Consider the following 18,351-nt stretch of genomic DNA (forward strand, 5'->3'; position numbering starts at 1 on the left):
CCGAAACGTCGATTTTGATGCTCGTCGGATGCTGCCTGAATTGCTGTGCTCTTCCAGCACCACTGATCCAGAACACTCCCTAGGACCTTACCATTAAGTATATATGTCCTGCTAATATTTGCTTTTCCAAAATGCATCACCTAGCATTTTTGGAGATACAAATTGGAAATTATCTTCTCCAACCCTATAGCTTTACAATATCCAATGGAGAAAACCAGTGACTGGGAAAAAATTGTAAATCAATTCAAACTGCTCAGTATTAATCCACTTTCTTTATTGTATATCCAATTAATTATAGTCATATCATTATGATATGTATTTATTATTATGTTCTGGATGAGTGAATTTTCTCGTTGGTGGCAGTTAGAATTTATCTGAACTCTGGCTTTCATTGACCTTTGGTCACACCCTCACTATTCCTACTGCAGTGCTCTGTCTCTCCATGGTTCCCTGGGGTCTATGAGCCCTTTGAGAGAGTGAAGTGTATGACCAGTCCAATGGCCAGGATCAGGGGTCCTGAGAGGAAGGCTAGCCCACGGCGAATGATCAGTTGTTTTGTGGACAAGATTTCTCCGACTGTGGTAACTCCAGTTTCCAAAAATGAGGATTCGTCTGTCACCCGGTCCTTGTCCACATTTGGTTCCAGTTGTGAAACGTTGGACATCAGAGCCACTGTGTTGTTTGCTGTGTCCTCCCCTGTGAAGGAAACTCACAGTGAGACATTGTAAGCACACAATGGCACTGTTTGGTTCATTTTCTGAGGCGCACCCCATTGATCTTCTGTTGCTAATGCCACGTGATCTACATAAAAGAACCATCCTGCCAAAAGCATAGGGACTCACCTTAACGCCCAATCTTTTGACTCCTTCAACAAAGAGTCCACCTTCTCACTGCGTAGAGACAGGCGGCTCTACAGCCCTTCTGAGACAGTCAAAGGGACCAGCCCAACCCAGTAGATTAACCAAAATACACAAAGACACAACCTTCCTCGGGATTTCTACCGACTGTTCATAATTCATCTTCAATTTTTGCCTCAAGGAGGATGTTAACTGAGGACTATCACCACAAAACCATGCAGCCACGCGGTTAGCACGCAGAGCAAGATCTACCCAATGTTCAGAGATCACGTCGCTGGTGGAATATTGACACCTGAGCAGAATTTTCTGCTTTTTTGTCTCATTTGTCCTCAAGGATTGAGCAATCTGGCAAATTAGTCATTACTGCCCACCAATGCTTGCCCTAAGAAAGTGGTTGTGGGCTTTCTCCTTAGTCAGTTCTAACCAATAGTCAATTCTGTGAGACAGCAGCAAACCAGAAATAGCCTCTCACCTCACTTGTATGTCACAGTTGCCAGTTTTCTACAGATTATACAATGTTCACTCCCTTATATCTCTGTGTTCACCTGACTTCACCTAATGAAGGAGCAGCGCTCTGAAAGCTTATGATTTCAAATAAACCTGTTGGATGATAACCTGGTGTCATGTGACTTTTGACTTTGTCCACTCCAGTCCAATACTGGCACCTCCACATGATCTCTGTGTAAATCACAGATCATTTAGTTAAAGTTTTCACTATCTTCAGTGATCTCCAATATGGATTGGACTTTTAAGTTTGGCAGTGAATCAGGACTTAATGATAGTAAATGTTTTACTCCATTAAGGTTGATAGGTGCGCTAATTACTAACTTTGATTAATTGAATGAAAAGTATCCAAGAATCTTCTCAATCAACTTTTACGAAGCATCATTCCTTTCTTACCGGTTGAGAGATACTTGGTTTGACCATCAGAGGTGCTGTTTGAGATACCCAGTCCTCCCATCATCCCTGCATTAACCTGGGCCTTTGAACAAAACACAAAATTGTCATAGACAGTGAAGGATGGACGCATCAGAGAGAATTCTTCCTTTATCAAAACACTCTTCGATCTGTATGATTTACAAGCTTCTTTAAACATGACATTCCTGCCAGTTATTAGAATTCCACGTCATATTAATTGTATATTTAGTCCTCCCTAGAGATCTTTGAGCCTTGCTTCATGAGCTACCCATTGCAGTGATCTATTATGCAAAGCTCCAAGCAGATTGGAGGGAGTTCTTTATTTTAACAGAAAGTGATGATTCATAGCAGTTTGAAGATCGGTATAATTCATCATTCAATTTAGCAACAGGAGTCTCTTGTCCCACCAGTTCAAGATATCTTCAAAAGCAAGTTGTAAAGGTGAACAAGACAACCAAATCTTGGTCTGACCTCAGTTGAAAGTACGAAAGCTCTATAAGAGGTACATATGCCGACTTTATCACCTGAGGAGATGGCACAGTGTTTTGCGAGTTCCTGGGCATTGCATGGGGCACTGACATCTCTATGACTCTATATAGTTTATTGCATGATAGCAAAAGGGTACAAGTTGCATTAGTAAGTTGAACATTGTTCTGATCATTCTGCCAAATGGGCTCATGGCATGGTCTGAGGAAACAAGGGGCGGTGGGAGAAATGAAAATTCTACCAAAGAAAATGGCGCAATGACCTCTACTCCCTACTCTTACCTGACTGGCAGTTTTCTTCCAGTTGATCCAGCAAATCATCATCAGAAAAATAATGGATTGTACAGACGCACAGAGCAATATTCCACACCAGAGACCTGCAAAATAATAGTGGTGCAGTCAGTACAGAGAGAATGCGGCTGGGATTTCCTTTCAATTCTACTCTTTTAACAAACCCTTCTGCCTGTATCAGATGGCTGGTGTCAGTCTGTGTGACATTATTTTGCTCCCATTTGGCGTCAGCATCGCTCAATTCGGGACATGAGGAATTCAGCCAGAGATCTCACTCCTAATGAATATCTAACAGTTCTGTGATGGAAATGTACATGTGCGCAGATTGGGTGAGCTGTGACACTCACCTCCTGTCGTTATTCCAGTGTCTACAGTTTCAGATGAAAAATGGTTTCGGGATCAAGGTGTTGCTCTGAAAGGGTCAATGCTGAAGATTATATTTAAATTCTACCCAAACAATAATATCAAAGACTTGGGTGTGAAAAGGCAGAATATCTCAAGATTCTGAGGGGATTAGACCTGTTACCATATGTTTCCAGATAGTTTTAGTAATAATGTTGAACTTACTAATGCAACTTGTACTCAGTTGCTACCATGCAATAAACCATATAGAGTCATAGAGTGGATGTAGGTTTGCTCGCTGAGCTGGAAGGTTGATTTCTAGACGTTTCGTCACCCTACTAGGTAACATTTTCAGTGGGCCTCAGGTGAAGCACTGCTGAAAATTCCTGCTTTCCATTTATATATTTGAATTTCTTTGTGTTGGTGATATCGTTTCCTGTGGCGATGTTATTTCCTGTGGTGAAGTCACTTCCTGTTCCTTTTCTCACGGGGTGGTAGTTGGGGTCTAACTTGATGTGTTTGTTGATAGAGTTCCGGATTCTCTGACTCTTAAGCGCTTCCTAAAAATGCATTTCCCAATCACATGCTGTTGTTCGTTGGTATTGCATGTGCATTTGACACAAAGTACTATGTATATTAGGACAGAGTGATTGGAATTGGCCTCAAACATACACATATTAAAATGGGATACAACTGAGGCCCTCCACAGTCCTGAAGATCTGTACTCACCATCCCCAACTCAATTACAGAATTTTCTGACTTATAGAGCTGTACAGCATGGAAACAAACCCTTCGGTCCAATCGCCCATGTCGACCAGATATCCAAAATTAATCTAGTCCCATTTGCCAGCATTTGGCCCATATCCCTCTAAACCCTTCCTATTCATATACCCATCCAAATGCAATTGTACCAGCCTCCACCACTTCCTTTGGCAACTTATTCCATACACACGCCACCCTCTGCATGAAAAATATTGTCCCTTAGGTCCCTTTCAAAACCTTCCCCTCTCACCCTAACGTCATGCCCTCAAGTTCTGGACTCCCCAACCCCAGGGAAAGACTTAGTCTATTCACCCTATCCATGCCCCTTATGATTTTGTAAACCTCGATAAGGTCACCCCTCAGCCTCTGAGCTCCAGGGAGAACAGCCCCAGCCTGTTCGGCCTCTCCCTATAGCTCAAATCCTCCAACCCTGGCAACATCCTTGTAAATCTTTTCTGAACCCTTTCAAGTTTAATAACATCCTTCCTATAGCAGGAAGAGCAGAATTGCACACAGTATTCCATTAGTTGCCTAACCAACATTCTGGACAGCCAAAACATGACCTCCCAACTCCTGCACTTCAATTCACTGAACAAAAAAGGGAAGCATACCAAACACCTTCTTCACTATCCTATCTTTCTGCATCTCCACTTTCAAGGAACTATGAACCTGCACTCCAAAGTCTCTTTGTTCAGCAACACTCCCCAGGACCTTATCATTAAGTGTATAAATCCTGCCCCGAATTGCCTTTCCAAAATGCAGCACCTCGCATTGATCTAAATTAAACTCCATCTGCCACTCCTCAGCCCATTGGCCCATCTAATCAAGATCTCGTTGTACTTTGAGGTAATCTTCTTTGCTGTCCACTACACCTCCAACTTTGGCATCATCTGCAAATTTACTAACCCTACCTCCTATGTTCACATTGTTTTAGTACAGCTATGAAACTGGCTTTAACTGATAATTTGCAACCACTAGGATGATAAACCTGAAGTCAGTCATTCCAGCCAAACATTAATAAAGTGCTGAAGGCAATCCAAAACTTATGTGCGTTGTATTCACTTGTGCTCCATGTCAAAGATACAACTTCTATTCACAGGTACTGTCCAGTATTGACCTTGTGATAGAACAACATTCCTCATGCCTTATCAGAGTGGGTGGATAAATGACAGAGAACAAAAGAGAAAACGAATGAGATTCATACCAAATACACCAAGTTTTCCAGCAAACATCAAAGAGATTCCAATGGGAAACCCAATTAGATAGTAGCCAATCAGGTTACCGATAGCTCCTAGCTTTTGCTTCCCAGCTCCTCTTAACACTCCACCACATACACCCTGCAAAATAGACACACAGAACATAATCACAGTGACCACACCACACTTGGCTTCTACAGATGGGAAACAAAACTTAGCAAACTGCCATGTTCGCAAATAGTTCACAATCAATGGAGGACATTTTGGAAATGGTCATCAATGTCATTTAGGGAACAGGTCGCGCGATGAAGCAGCTTTCTTGCAGAGTTGGCGTAAAGTTACCAAATGGAAATGAACTAATGATATGAAGCCATGTCTGGAGTCCAAATGTCAGCCCCATGATCTAATTGGTTGGCAGAATAGTTCTGAAGGGGCTGAATGGTCTCCTCTTGCTCCTATGATCCAAACCAATGAGGTTGTTGACTCTCTGGCTGCAGACTCCATGAGAATGTGATAAGATGGTGGCACCTTTTCCCCATGAGAGCCGTGTTTCTCTGTTGCAGGCTGCATGGTTCACTCTGTTCTCAACATCTTTAATAAAACTTCAGCTTAAAGAAATTAATTACTATTGAAGTCAAGGGATCGCAAAACAGAAACATATAAATCATTCAGCGATACCATGGAAATGTAGGAAACAGGAGTAGCAGTAGGCCATTCAGCCCTTCAAGCCTCCTCCGCCATTCAGTACAACAATGTCTGATCCCCTAATTGCAGTACCTGTTTCCACTTTCTCTTCATTATCTTTGATTTCTGTAGCCCTTCAAACTATGTCCATCTCCTTCTCGAGAATGTTTTGGCCCCAACCACTTCCTGTGGCAGAGAATTCCGCAGGCTCCACACTCTCTGAGTGAAGACATTTTTCCTCATCTCAGCCCTAAACAGCTTACCTGTATTTTCCGAGTGTGACAGATATTGGGAATGAATTTCCTCAGATATTTCTCCCACTCGAGGTTCAATGGATATGTCTGTTTTCAACGGTGAATGAAGAATTCCAGTTTACCACCTTTGGAAGTTGCTCACTAAATATAAAGGGAAGGTCACCATTGCCCTGCTCTCTAATCAGAGAGAGATGGCTGGTGGTGGTTTAACCTGAGGGTCACCGTGCCTCAGGTGAGGGGAGACGTTGAGAAGATGGAACCTTCCTGGTAACCTCAGCAGTTGAGGGAATTGAACCTGCAATGTTGGCATCACGCTGCATCATGAAGGAAGCAACACTGGGTCCATCGGAAACTGTTGAGAGACGTCCAAACCAGCCATCCAGCCAACTGAGCTAACTGACTCCTGTCCCCCACTGTCATCAATGTTACCCGTCTTTCCAATTGCTGCCATACCTCTTGGTGATAAGAAGTGACTGAACACAGCAAAGACAAAGGGGGCTCTGATTTTGCTGAAGATATTGACAGCAAAATGAACCATTCCTCAACCCAACAGTTTCAATACAGCAATGAAACTGGTTTCTGTACAATAGTTAGGGATCTTAGTTATTTTGGGTAATTTGAAAACTGGACAAATACAACCCTAATGGTTTCCTCACAATCATTAAGAGTGTTGAGTTCAATACAGAAATTATTGTAACTTTTTCATGTCGTATGTAATTTACTTAACATTTGTAGCATCAGTCCAAGCCATTTGACCCATACCATTGTTAACGCTCGACATAGCCTGCTCCCACTCTCCTTCCTACCTACCCTCACATTCATCTCTCTCTCTCTCTCTCTATGTGTTTATCTAGAATCATTGAATTCCCACAATGTGGAAAAAGGATGTTCAGCACATCAAGCATCTGAAGAGCATCCCACCCAAATCCAGCCCCCTCCCTATCCCTGTAACCCTGCATCTGCTATAGCCAATCCACCTAACCTGTACATCTTTGGACTGTCAGAGCAAACTGGAGGAAACCCACGCAAACAGAGTTAATGTTTTGAGTCCAATGACCCATCTTCAGGACTGCTTTTTTAAATAACAGTCTAACTCCTTGTTGAATGCATGGATTGAACCTCGCTCTACGTCACCCCCAGGGCAGTGCATTCTGTAACCTGGTTGCTTATTGTATAAGAAAGCTTTTGCCCCACATCTCTCTTGACAAAATATCTATACAATTCACTTCAGGTCCATCTGCAGTGCAGCGTTTCACATGATCTATAAGACCATAAGAGAAAGGAACAGAGTAGGCCATTCAGCCCCTCAAGCCTGCTCTGCTATCCAATAGGATCACGGATGATCTGACACTCCAGACATGCATGTTCTTGCCCTTTCCCATAAACCTTGATCCCCTGACTGATCGAGAATCTGTCTCAGCTTTAAATAAACACAAAACATATCTTCTGTGTTCCTACATGGATTGATCAGTGACTATCATAGATTTATTACCGAGGCTTCCTGTCTCACCTGCAAGTGGGAATATTTTCTAATCCACCAGATCCTTTCACAATCTTAAAGCCTTCTATCGGATCACTGCATAGCCTCCCCACCTCTAACTGTTTCGGAATTTCTGGTTCCAGGTCAGAGAGTTCAGCATGAATTGAGTGGCTTTCATTTTTAGAAAGGGATGTTATTCTAAAATATCCCCCTTTTTTAAAGAAATTTAGGACGAGCTGAAGTAGAGTGGAAGCAAGAAGGCTAGCACAGAACAGTTGGGCTGAATGGCTGTAACATCCCTTGGAAAATGCAACTGCATGTGAACAAAAGTGGGAAATGGAATGTGAGAGTAGGATTTTTAAAAGTTTTTATCACAGGGTGTAGCTCTTGCAGCCAAACCAGTGCTTATTGCCAATGTCTAACGACCTTGGAGAAGGCGGTGGTGAGCTGTCTTCTTGAACTGCTGCAGTTCTCAGGGTATAGGGTCACTCATCGTGTCGTAAGGGAAGGCATTTCCAGAATTTTCACCCAGCGATGGTAAAGGAATGGCGATGTATTGCCAAGTGAGTGACTTGGAAGGGAACTTGCAGATGGTGGTGTTCCCATGTATCCACTGCCCTTGTCCTTCCAGATGGAAGTGATTGTGGGGTTGGAAGGAATTGTCAAAGAACCCCATGGCCAGTTGCTGTGGTGCATTTTACAGGCAGTACACATTGCTGCTCCTGTGGTTTGGTTCCTGATGGAGTGAATGGTGAAGGTGGTGGATGGGTCTTCAATCAGGCAGGCTGCTTTGACCGAGATGGTATTGAGCTTTGGATGTTATTTGAGCTGCACTCATTCAGGCAAGTGGGGAGTACACCATTACAGTGCTGGCTTGGGCCTTATAGTTGGTGGACAAGCTGTGAGGTGTCAGCAGCTGAATTACTTGTTACACAATCTCCAGCTTCTGTCCTGCTCTTGCAGCCACAGTGTTTATATAATCAGTCCAGTTCACCTTTTGTTCAATGGTAACTCCGAAAGAAGTTAAAAGTGGGACACTCAGTGACAATAATGTTATCTGACAGCTTTATGTTGGATGAGACTCTTGAATTGAAATGAGAGAGTAAGTCTTAAGTAAACGAGTGAACATTTAAAAGCAGAAATAATCACATAACCCTGCACTGATATCACAGATACCAAAATACTCACCGCTGTGGCATCAAAGATATGAAAAGCAGAACATAATGGAACTACTTCGATAACCAAATGGAGAATTTCACTGCAAAATGAAAGAGGGACATGAGAGAGGTTTCACATGATTCGGAATCCATTTTGTAAATGGGTTTTATGATGTTTTCATGCTTGTCGAACTTATATTTTACTGGCCTGTCACTGGTGAAGATATAACCCACCACGTTCCTTATTGCTCCAATTATCACAGCATTTATTAAGGAGATGCAACCTGCAGAAGCAAATTTAAAATGTGAAGAATTCCCATCAAATAATCTCATCAAAGTTTCAAACAACCTTTTGAAGGAACTTGCCATTCATTGTTACTGTGTTAGGTGCTCTTTTCAAATCCATTCCCATCATCGCCCCCTGGTGTACAGGCTGTCAATTCCCTGCCTGAATACAATCTGATGGACTCAACCATACTTCAGACCATTCCCTCCAGGAACCTTCCTCCTGATTAAGCCCAGGCAGTGAATATCGCCTCACTGAGTATGGTGGAGAAGGTATTAAAGCACTTAACAACAAAGTCATTATGAAGTGTTGTCATTGATGGAATGTAATGGCAGCAAATGACAGCACAGTAAGCTCCCACAAATGCAATACAACCATGACCAGCTATCTGTATTAATGAGGCTGATTGACAGATTAATACTGGCCAGCTCACTGTGACAATGTCCCTGCTTGTCTTCAATATAATGCTGTGGGTATCTTTTACATCAAGCAGGTGGGGTAACTGATTTAACGTCACATCTGAAAGCCCGCACTTTTGACCGTGTGGCGCACAATCACTTGAGTGTCCAACTGGGATTACTTGTGCTCAAATCTTGGAGTGAAGCTGCAACCAAGAAACTTTGGAAGCAGAGACAAGAGTATTATTAATTCAAACCTACAGTGCAGAGAGAGGTCCACTCGGTCCATTGAGTCTGCACTGACTCTCTGGAGAGTGTTCCACACAGATCCCCACCCTATCCTAGATACCCTCAAGACCTCACTGGGTGAAGTGCAGCATTCCCACTGACACCTGGGAACCACTGGCCTGAGGCTGTCCAAAGTAGAGGAGGAGCGTCCGGCAAAGTGTCAATCACCTTGAGACTTGCTGTTAGGAAAGAGCGGAAGCCGGCAGGGGGGTGGAAATCAGTGTGAGGAGCACACTGCCACACCAACACTCCACCCACCCCTTCCCACAACCACCACCTACCCCCAAGTGCAACAGAGCCTGTGGGAGCCCCATTCGTCTGTCCAGCTGCCTACAGACTCCCCCTGAGAGTGGGAGAGAGTCATCCGTGTCTGTGAGAGACTGCTGATGAAGCAATGATTTCCCATGCCTAGACTACTAACCTACACCTCTCTGGAAACGATGGGGCAATTTACCAAGACTGATCCACCTGACTTGTATCATCACTGGAATGACCTCAGCTACAGCCCGATGTGAACAAAACTTTATAAAATAATAACAGGAGAATATGGAAACAACTCCGGAGTGTGAAATGGAGCCAATGTTTCGGGGTCATTGACCTACGGTCAGGTCTGATGAAAATTAAAGGTGGAAAGATTTGAAAAGCTGTGGAACAAGATGGGGGTGGGGTGTGGGGGTGGGGGGTGGGGAGGTGAGTGGAGTGGATGCAATGCACAAGAAGGCCTGTGATATCATGCAAGACCAGGAGTGATCCAATTATGTTTAAGGGTCATAGAGTCATAGAGTCATAGAGATGTGCAGCATGGAAACAGACCCTTCGGTACCAACCCGTCCATGCCAACCAGATATCCCAACCCAATCTAGTCCCACCTGCCAGCACCCAGCCCATATCCCTCCAAACCCTTCCTATTCATATACCCATCCAGATGCCTCTTAAATGTTGCAATTGTACCAGCCTCCACTACATCCTCTGGCAGCTCATTCCATACACGTACAATCCTCTGTGTGAAAAAGTTGCCCCTTAGGTCTCTTTTATATCTTTCCCCTCTCACCCTAAACCTATGCCCTCTAGTTCTGGACCCAGGGAAAAGACTTTGTCTATTTATCCTATCCATGCACCTCATGATTTTGTAAACCTCGATAAGGTCACCCCTCAGCCTCCGACGCTCCAGGGAAAACAGCCCCAGCCTGTTCAGCCTCTCCCTGTAGCTCAAATCCTCCAACCCTGACAACATCCTTGTAAATCTTTTCTGAACCCTTTCAAGTTTCACAACATCTTTCCGATAGGGAGGGGACTAGAATTGCACGCAATATTCCAACAGTGTCCATGGGGCAAGGGAAAAGAATAGGTGATATAAGAACAAATAATGACAGAACAGGTTACCCTTGACAAGCTATGAAAGAGTCAACTGACAGCACGGAGAAAATGGAAGCAGTGATTATGATCTAAGTTGCTGAACACGATGGTTAGGGATTGGACGTCTGTGGACTGCCAAGATGAATGCTGAGGTGCGATTTCTCAAACTTAAAACCATAAGACCATAAGACATAGGAGTGAAAGTAAGGCCATTCGACCCATCGAGTCCACTCCGCCATTCAATCATGGCTGATGGGCATTTCAATTCCACTTACCCGCTTTCTCCCCGTAGCCCTTAATTCCTTGTGACATCAAGAATTTATCAATCTCTGCCTTGAAGACATTTAGCGTCCCGGCCTCCACTGCGCTCTGCGGCAATGAATTCCACAGGCCCACCACTCTCTGGCTGAAGAAATGTCTCCGCATTTCCGTTCTGAATTTACCCCCTCTAATTCTAAGATTGTGTCCATGGGTCTTAGTCTCCTCGCCTAACGGAAACAATTTCCTAGCATCCACCCTTTCCAAGCCATGTATTATCTTGTAAGTTTCTATTAGATCTCCCCTTAACCTTCTAAACTCCAATGAATACAATCCCAGGATCCTCAGCCGTTCCTCGTATGTTAGACCTACCATTCCAGGGATCATCCTTGTGAATCTCCTCTGGATACGCTCCAGTGCCAGTATGTCCTTCCCGAGGTGTGGGGACTAAAACTGGACACAGTACTCCAAATGGGGCCTGACCAGAGCTTTATAAAGTCTCAGTAGCACAACGGTGCTTTTATATTCCAACCCTCTTGAGATAAATGACAACATTGCATTTGCTTTCTTAATCACGGACTCAACCTGCATGTTTACCTTTAGAGAATCCTCAACTAGCACTCCTAGATCCCTCTGTACTTTGGCTTTATGAATTTTCTCACCGTTTAGAAAGTAGTCCATGCTTGTATTCTTTTTTCCAAAGTGCAAGACCTCGCATTTGCTCACATTGAATTCCATCAGCCATTTCCTGGACCACTCTCCCAAACTGTCTAGATCCTTCTGCAGCCTCCCCACTTCCTCAGTACTACCTGCCTATCCACCTAATTTCGTATCATCAGCAAACTTCGCTAGAATGCCCCCAGTCCCTTCATCCAGATCATTAATATATAACGTGAACAGCTGGGGCCCCAACACTGAACCCTGCGGGACACCGCTCGTCACCAGTTGCCATTCCGAAAAAGAACCTTTTATCCCAACTCTCTGCCTTCTGTCAGACAGCCAATCCTCAATCCATACCAGTAGCTCACCTAGAACATCATGGGCCCTCACCTTGCTCAGCAGCCTCCCGTGTGGCACCTTATCAAAGGCCTTTCGGAAGTCTAGATAGACCACATCCACTGGGTTTCCCTGGTTTAATCTACTTGCCACCTCTTCAAAGAATTCCAACAGGTTTTTCAGGCACGACCTCCCCTTACTAAATCCATGTTGACTTGTTCTAATCCGACCCTGCTCTTCCAAGAATTTAGAAACCTCATCCTTAATGATGGATCCTAGAATTTTACCAACAACCGAGGTTAAGCTAATTGGCCTATAATTTTTCATCTTTTGTCTTGATCCTTTTTTGAACAAGGGGGTTACAACAGCGATCTTCCAATCATCCGGGACTTTCTCTGACTCCAGTGACTTTTGAAAGATCTCAACCAACGCCTCCGCTATTTCCTCAGCCACCTCCCTCAGAACTCTAGGATGTAGCCCTTCGGGGCCAGGAGATTTATCAATTTTAAGACCTTTTAGCTTTTCTAGCACTTTCTCTTTCGTAATGGCAACCATACTCCACTCAGCCCCCTGACTCCCTTTAATTGTTGGGATATTACTCATGTCTTCAACTGTGAAGACTGATGCAAAGTACTTATTAAGTTCTCCTGCTATTTCCTTATCTCCCATCACTAGGCTTCCAGCATCAGTTTGAAGTGGCCCAATGTCTACTCTTGCCTGTCGTTTGTTTCTTATGTATTGAAAGAAACTTTTACTATCATTTCTAATATTACTGGCTAGCCTACCTTCATATTTGATCCACTCCTTCCTTATTTCTCTCTTTGTTATCCTCTGTTTGTTTTTGTAGCCTTCCCAATCTTCTGATTTCCCAGTGCTCTTGGCCACTTTATAGGCTCTCTCTTTTTCTTTCATAGATTTCCTGATTTCCTTTGTCAGCCATGGCTATCTAATCCCTCCCCAGATAATCTTTCTTTTCTTGGGGATGAACCTCTCTACAGTGTCCTCAATTATACCCACAAACTCCTGACATTTTTGATCTACTGTCTTCCCTGCTAGGCTCTGCTTCCAGTCTATTTTCGTCAGTTCCTCTCTCATGCCCTCATAATTACCTTTATTTAACTGTAACACCATTACATCCGATTTTGCCTTTTCTCTTTCAAACTGCAGACTGAACTCTACCATATTATGATCGCTGCTTCTTAAGTGTTCCCTGACTTTAAGATTTTTTATAAAGTCTGGTTCATTACATAGCACTAGTACAGAATAGCCTGCTCCCTTGTGGGCTCCAGCTGTTCCAAAAAACTTCATAAAGCTGTCAAACTTCATAAAGGGATTGGGACAGAAGTTCCGAACATAATGTGCTGATCAGAGAAGAATGCACACTGACAATTCAGGCAGGATTTGCACCGCTTCCTCAGATTAACAGGAACTTGCTGCAAAAAGAAGGAATGGTTCAGCTTCCATTCCTGCCTGCTCTGAATGAGCTAATCCCAGCTGGGCTCTGGGGTACGGTGTGTGATACGAAATGGGGTTTACAATTATAACAAAAACAGAAATTGCTGGAAAAGCTCAGCAGGTCTGGTAGCATCTGCAGAGAAAACTCAGAGTTAACATTTCTGAGGAAGGGTCACTTGACTCAAAACGTTAACTCTGATTTCTCTGCGCAAATACTGCTCGACCTGCTGAGCTTTTCCAGCAATCTCTGGTTTTGTTTCTAATTTCCAGCATCTGCAGTTCTTGCGCTTTTTATAAAATTATAACATTGGTCTCAGCACCCTTAGGTGAGGGAGGGAAAAACTTCCAGAGTTTCACCTCCTGATCCTTACACAGTGATTGTAATCCAGACATCCTTATTTGCTTCACCAACAGCCTTCCCTCTAACCAAACAGGAACTCTTTGCTGATTATTTTTACAATTTGTAGTTCCATTTCTATGTCCTCCAATAACAAAGCAGAGTAACGAGGATCTTGCTAATTTCTAGTCTTGAGATGGTAAATAACAGATGATATTTGCACCATCTCTGTGCCATCTGTGCCCACTTGATCCACAAACATCCACCATCGGCACTCAGTAGCAGCAGTGTGTAATACAAGATGCAACGCAGAAATTTACCAAAGATCCTTAGACAGCACTTTTCAAACCCACGACCACTTCCTTCTAGAAGGACAAGGGCAGCAGATACATGGGAACACCACTCCCTGCAATTTCCCCTCCAAGCCACTCACTACCCTAACTTGAAAATATACCACTGTTTCTTCATAGTTGTTGGGTCAAAATCCTGGAATTCTCTTCCTACCGGCATCGTGGGCTGCAGCAATTCAAGAAGACAGTTTACCACCATCTTCTCAAGGGCAAATACAGATGGGCTATCAACGCTGGCCAGCCTGCGACACCCAAGTCCCACAAATGAATTAAAAAGATTAATCACTATCTCAAAGAGAGCATTTAACCACTGAGTTCAAATAGTCCAACCATTCCTGGGGAATCACAGTTGCCTGAAAACATAACTATGGCACCCCCTTGGCTACAAGAACAGAGCAGAGAATGGGCAGACTGATCACCCAGAGCCTCTCTATTATCTAATATCTCAAAGCAAGAATGTCATAGACATTCACAGGCTGTCAGCTTTACCTGCTGCCACAGAGAGAGACTGGGGGACAATGTTGAAAATGGCCATCCATCTCCTACACCATCTTACCTTGAACATCAATCATCACGGTCATAGAGTCATAGAGATGTACAGCACGGAAACAGACCCTTCGGTCCAACTTGTCCAAGCCGACCAGATATCCCAACCCAATCTAGTCCCACCTGCCAGCACTTGGCCCATATCCCTCCAAACCCTTCCTATTCATATACCCATCCAGATGCCTTTTAAATATTGCAATTGTACCAGCCTCCACCACTTCCTCTGGCAGCTCATTCCATACATGTGTCACCCTCTGCGTGAAAAAGTTGCCCCTTAGGTCCCTTTTATATCTTTCCCCTCTCACCCTAAACCTATGCCCTCTAGTTCTGGACTTCCCTATCCCAGGGAAAAGACTTTGTCTGTCTACCCTATCCATGCCCCTCATGATTTTATAAACCTCTATAAGGTCACCCCTCAGCCTTTGACGTTCCAGGGAAAACAGTCCCAGCCTGTTCAGTCTCTCCCTAAAGCTCAAATTCTCCAACTCTGGCAACATCCTTGTAAATCTTTTCTGAACCCTTTCAAGTTTCACAACATCTTTCCGATAGGAAGGAGACCAGAATTGCACGCAATATTCCAACAGTGGCCTAACCAATGTCCTGTACAGCTGCAACATGACCTCCCAACTCCTGTACTCAAAACTCTGATCAATAAAGGAAAGCATACTAATTGCCTTCTTTACTATCCTATCTACCTGCGACTCTACTTTCAAGGAGCTATGAACCTGCACTCCAAGGTCTCTTTGTTCAGGAACACTCCCTAGGACCTTACCATTATGTGCATAAGTCCTGCTAGTATTTGCTTTCCCAAAATGCACACTGGATCAGAATTCCTGTCACCATTGTGGAAGGGCCAGCACCAGAGGAACTGAAATAAGGGTACCCACCACCAAAAACACCTTCTCAGGGACACTAGGAATAGGCAATAGATACAACATTAATGGAATCCACAAATCCTAAAATAACAGGATTGATTTCAAAACCTCAGTGGAAGTGTTTAGTGTGCAGACATCAGGCTCGGACAGAATCAAGGTCAGCTATTATAACTCCTGCAGTCAAACAGCCTATCAAAAATCACCATCTAGTTTGAGAAGATTTGTAGCTCAGATTGAAGTCCTGGATTTAGGTTTGCTCGCTGAGCTGGAAGGTTCATTTTCAGACGTTTCGTCACCATACTAGGTAACATCGTCAGTGAGTCTCCGGATGAAGCACTGGTGATGTAGCCCACTTTCTATTTATATACTTGGGTTTACTTGGGTTGGTGATGTCATTTCCTGTGGTGACATCAATTCTTATGGTGATGTCATTTTCTGTTCTTTTTCTCAGGGATCCAAGTCAGTGTGTTTGTTGACAGAGTTCCGGTTGGAATGTCATGCTTCTAGGAATTCTTGTGCATATAGCTAGTCTCACAATCAAAGAATTACCAATTGGGAAGGTCATGGAGGATGCTGATACCCAGGAAACTGCATCCCAATGAGAAGTCAAACCACTCAGGAGTTTTTAAAGGGGTGAATGTTTGAGAGAATGATCACAGTTTTGATTAATGAGGCTAAAGAGTTGGACTTACCAATGCAGTATATAGCGACTTTGGCAAAGTTTACAGCCTGCTGAGGATTTCTGGCACCCAGCGCATTACCCACATGAAAAGTTGCAGCCACACTGTATCCTATAGCAATCTGCAGGAGAAATAAAGATAAACAGTTATGTGTGCATTATTCTCTACTTTCTTCTCCCCATTTTACCTGTTACTGCAAATTACTGTTCTAGCAATATTTCAGTGTTGGTGAGATACTTTTCCACTGCTGGTGTCTTGTGCCATTTAATACCTGTACCACTTTGTGATACTGGATAAGGGCTGTTTAAAGAAATCATCCTTTATCTTTGCTTTGTCTATCTAGTGATGAGAGGATACACCACCATAAGATTATCTATAGAAGAGACACTGTTCTGAGTTAATGAGAAGATTTACTGCATGGTAGCAATAAGTACAATTATATCTGGTCAGGCATAAATAAGGGGGCGTTGGAGAGTTGGTATCTGCTCCTGTTGAAAGTTAGAGTAGAACCCCTTTCCTCTAACATCAGACTGTGTGTAGGATTAACAGAATGGGTGGAGCCAACGTAACATGACCATTTACCCCTTCATTATATTATGCAACAGATTGACATATCTGCAAACATATCCGTAAGGTTAGAGGTTTCATGCTGTATTGGTGCTGAGTTACAGTGAATTCAGTTTGCCAAGTGGTTGATTTTACAACTAACCTCATTAACCACCAGCCCCCAACCCCAGCTCCCCCCATCATCCTCAGGGCTTCTGGAAGGAGTAAAAAGATCTTAAGTTTCTGTTTTTAAATTCTGACTGTTAACAGAGTGTCCCAAGCATGGATGTCAATTGTGTGTAGGATCCGTGTTGGTTGTTATTCTATTCTTTCTTGTGACTCGCGTCTTCAAATTGCCTTATGATACTCATCACTCCTAGGCCTTAACTCCTCTTGTCTCTGCAACCTCATCTAAATTAAACCCTCCAAAACCCCTGCACTCCTCTGATTCCTTTGCTCACACCCTGATGTTCAGTCCTCCAGCATAGCTACATAGGTGTCTGAAACTCATTAATTTCAATCCTATGACCTCTCTATCCTTTTAAGTCCTCCTTAATGCTCCTCTCTGTAAACAAGCTTTTTTGGTCAACTATCCTGGTATATCCTTCATAAATTTTGTCTGGCTACACTCCAGTGGACCAACTCGTGATACTATACCAGGATTGAAGTGCTGTAGTAGTGTGTCGCAATTGCTGGGCAATGACTGGGTGACGTGGTGTCTCAGTGGTTAGAACTACTGCCTCACAGTGCTGGAGACCCGGGTTCAATTTTAGCCTCAGACTGACTGTCTGTGTGGAGTTTGTATGTTCTCCCTGTGTCCTCCCACAGTCCAAAGATGCATGGGTTGGGGGGACTGGCCATGCAAAATTGCCCACAGTGTCCAGTGATGCAGGCTAGATGGATTAGCCATGGGAAATGCAGGGTGGGATGCTCTTCGGAGGATCAGTGTGGACTCGATGTGCTGAATGGCCTGCGTCCATACAGTGGGGATTCTAAATGAGGTACTTGAAAGCCGCTTCGGAACAAATTTACGATGATTGCAACAGCTGCAAAAGTCCTCCATGTGAGATAAACAGTTTACTTGTTGCCAAGAGCTGGAGTTACCATGGTTGTCAAAGACATCAGTGCTCTTTGTGTTTTTATAATTTATCTAAATGAGAGGGCAGAGGTTTGAAGTTTCATCAAATAACATTGGCACTCACTGAGGATACCCAGGTTAAGAGACATGGCAAACTGAGGAAGGAGACAGAGAATGGCACGGGAGTCTGGGCAGAGCTGTGGCAAATGCAGTTTAGTGCTGCAAAAGATGGCCATTGAATATTTCGGAGAAAAAAGAAAAATCAGTGTGTGATAAAAAGCTTTAAAATGAGCTTGTGAGTTTTACACAAAAGCTAGGGATTAATGTTAAATTTCTAAACAATACCAGTTAGGTTACGACTGAAATATTGCATTCAGTCTGAACACCTCAGTTTAACTGCAGTAGGAAGAGGGGAATCTTAATTTTCATTTGATGCTAAAATCCTAACAGTTAAGCTGTTTGTGTTTTTGTTTTCT

At 43.5% G+C, this 18,351-nt stretch overlaps 1 protein-coding gene across 1 annotated transcript in view; it reads right to left on the reverse strand.

Annotated features, from left to right (window-relative positions):
• Nucleotides 1–253: 253 nt before the first annotated feature.
• The window catches only part of LOC122563931 (multidrug and toxin extrusion protein 1-like), a 39,174-nt gene continuing 21,076 nt past the window's right edge, over nt 254–18,351 (reverse strand). The window contains exons 12-18 of the mRNA XM_087977253.1: nt 16,264–16,372; nt 8,635–8,710; nt 8,458–8,527; nt 4,860–4,992; nt 2,543–2,637; nt 1,758–1,839; nt 254–696 (exon numbers count right to left, since the gene is read on the reverse strand). Coding sequence (XP_087833379.1) covers nt 458–696; nt 1,758–1,839; nt 2,543–2,637; nt 4,860–4,992; nt 8,458–8,527; nt 8,635–8,710; nt 16,264–16,372 — 804 coding nt within the window. The 3' untranslated portion in view covers nt 254–457. The remainder of the gene's footprint in view (nt 697–1,757; nt 1,840–2,542; nt 2,638–4,859; nt 4,993–8,457; nt 8,528–8,634; nt 8,711–16,263; nt 16,373–18,351) is intronic.

This window comes from Chiloscyllium plagiosum, unplaced genomic scaffold, assembly GCF_037043375.1.
Source record: "Chiloscyllium plagiosum isolate Xiang-an unplaced genomic scaffold, Cpla_swu_hap1 HiC_scaffold_31, whole genome shotgun sequence".
Classification (NCBI taxonomy): Eukaryota; Metazoa; Chordata; class Chondrichthyes; order Orectolobiformes; family Hemiscylliidae; genus Chiloscyllium; species Chiloscyllium plagiosum.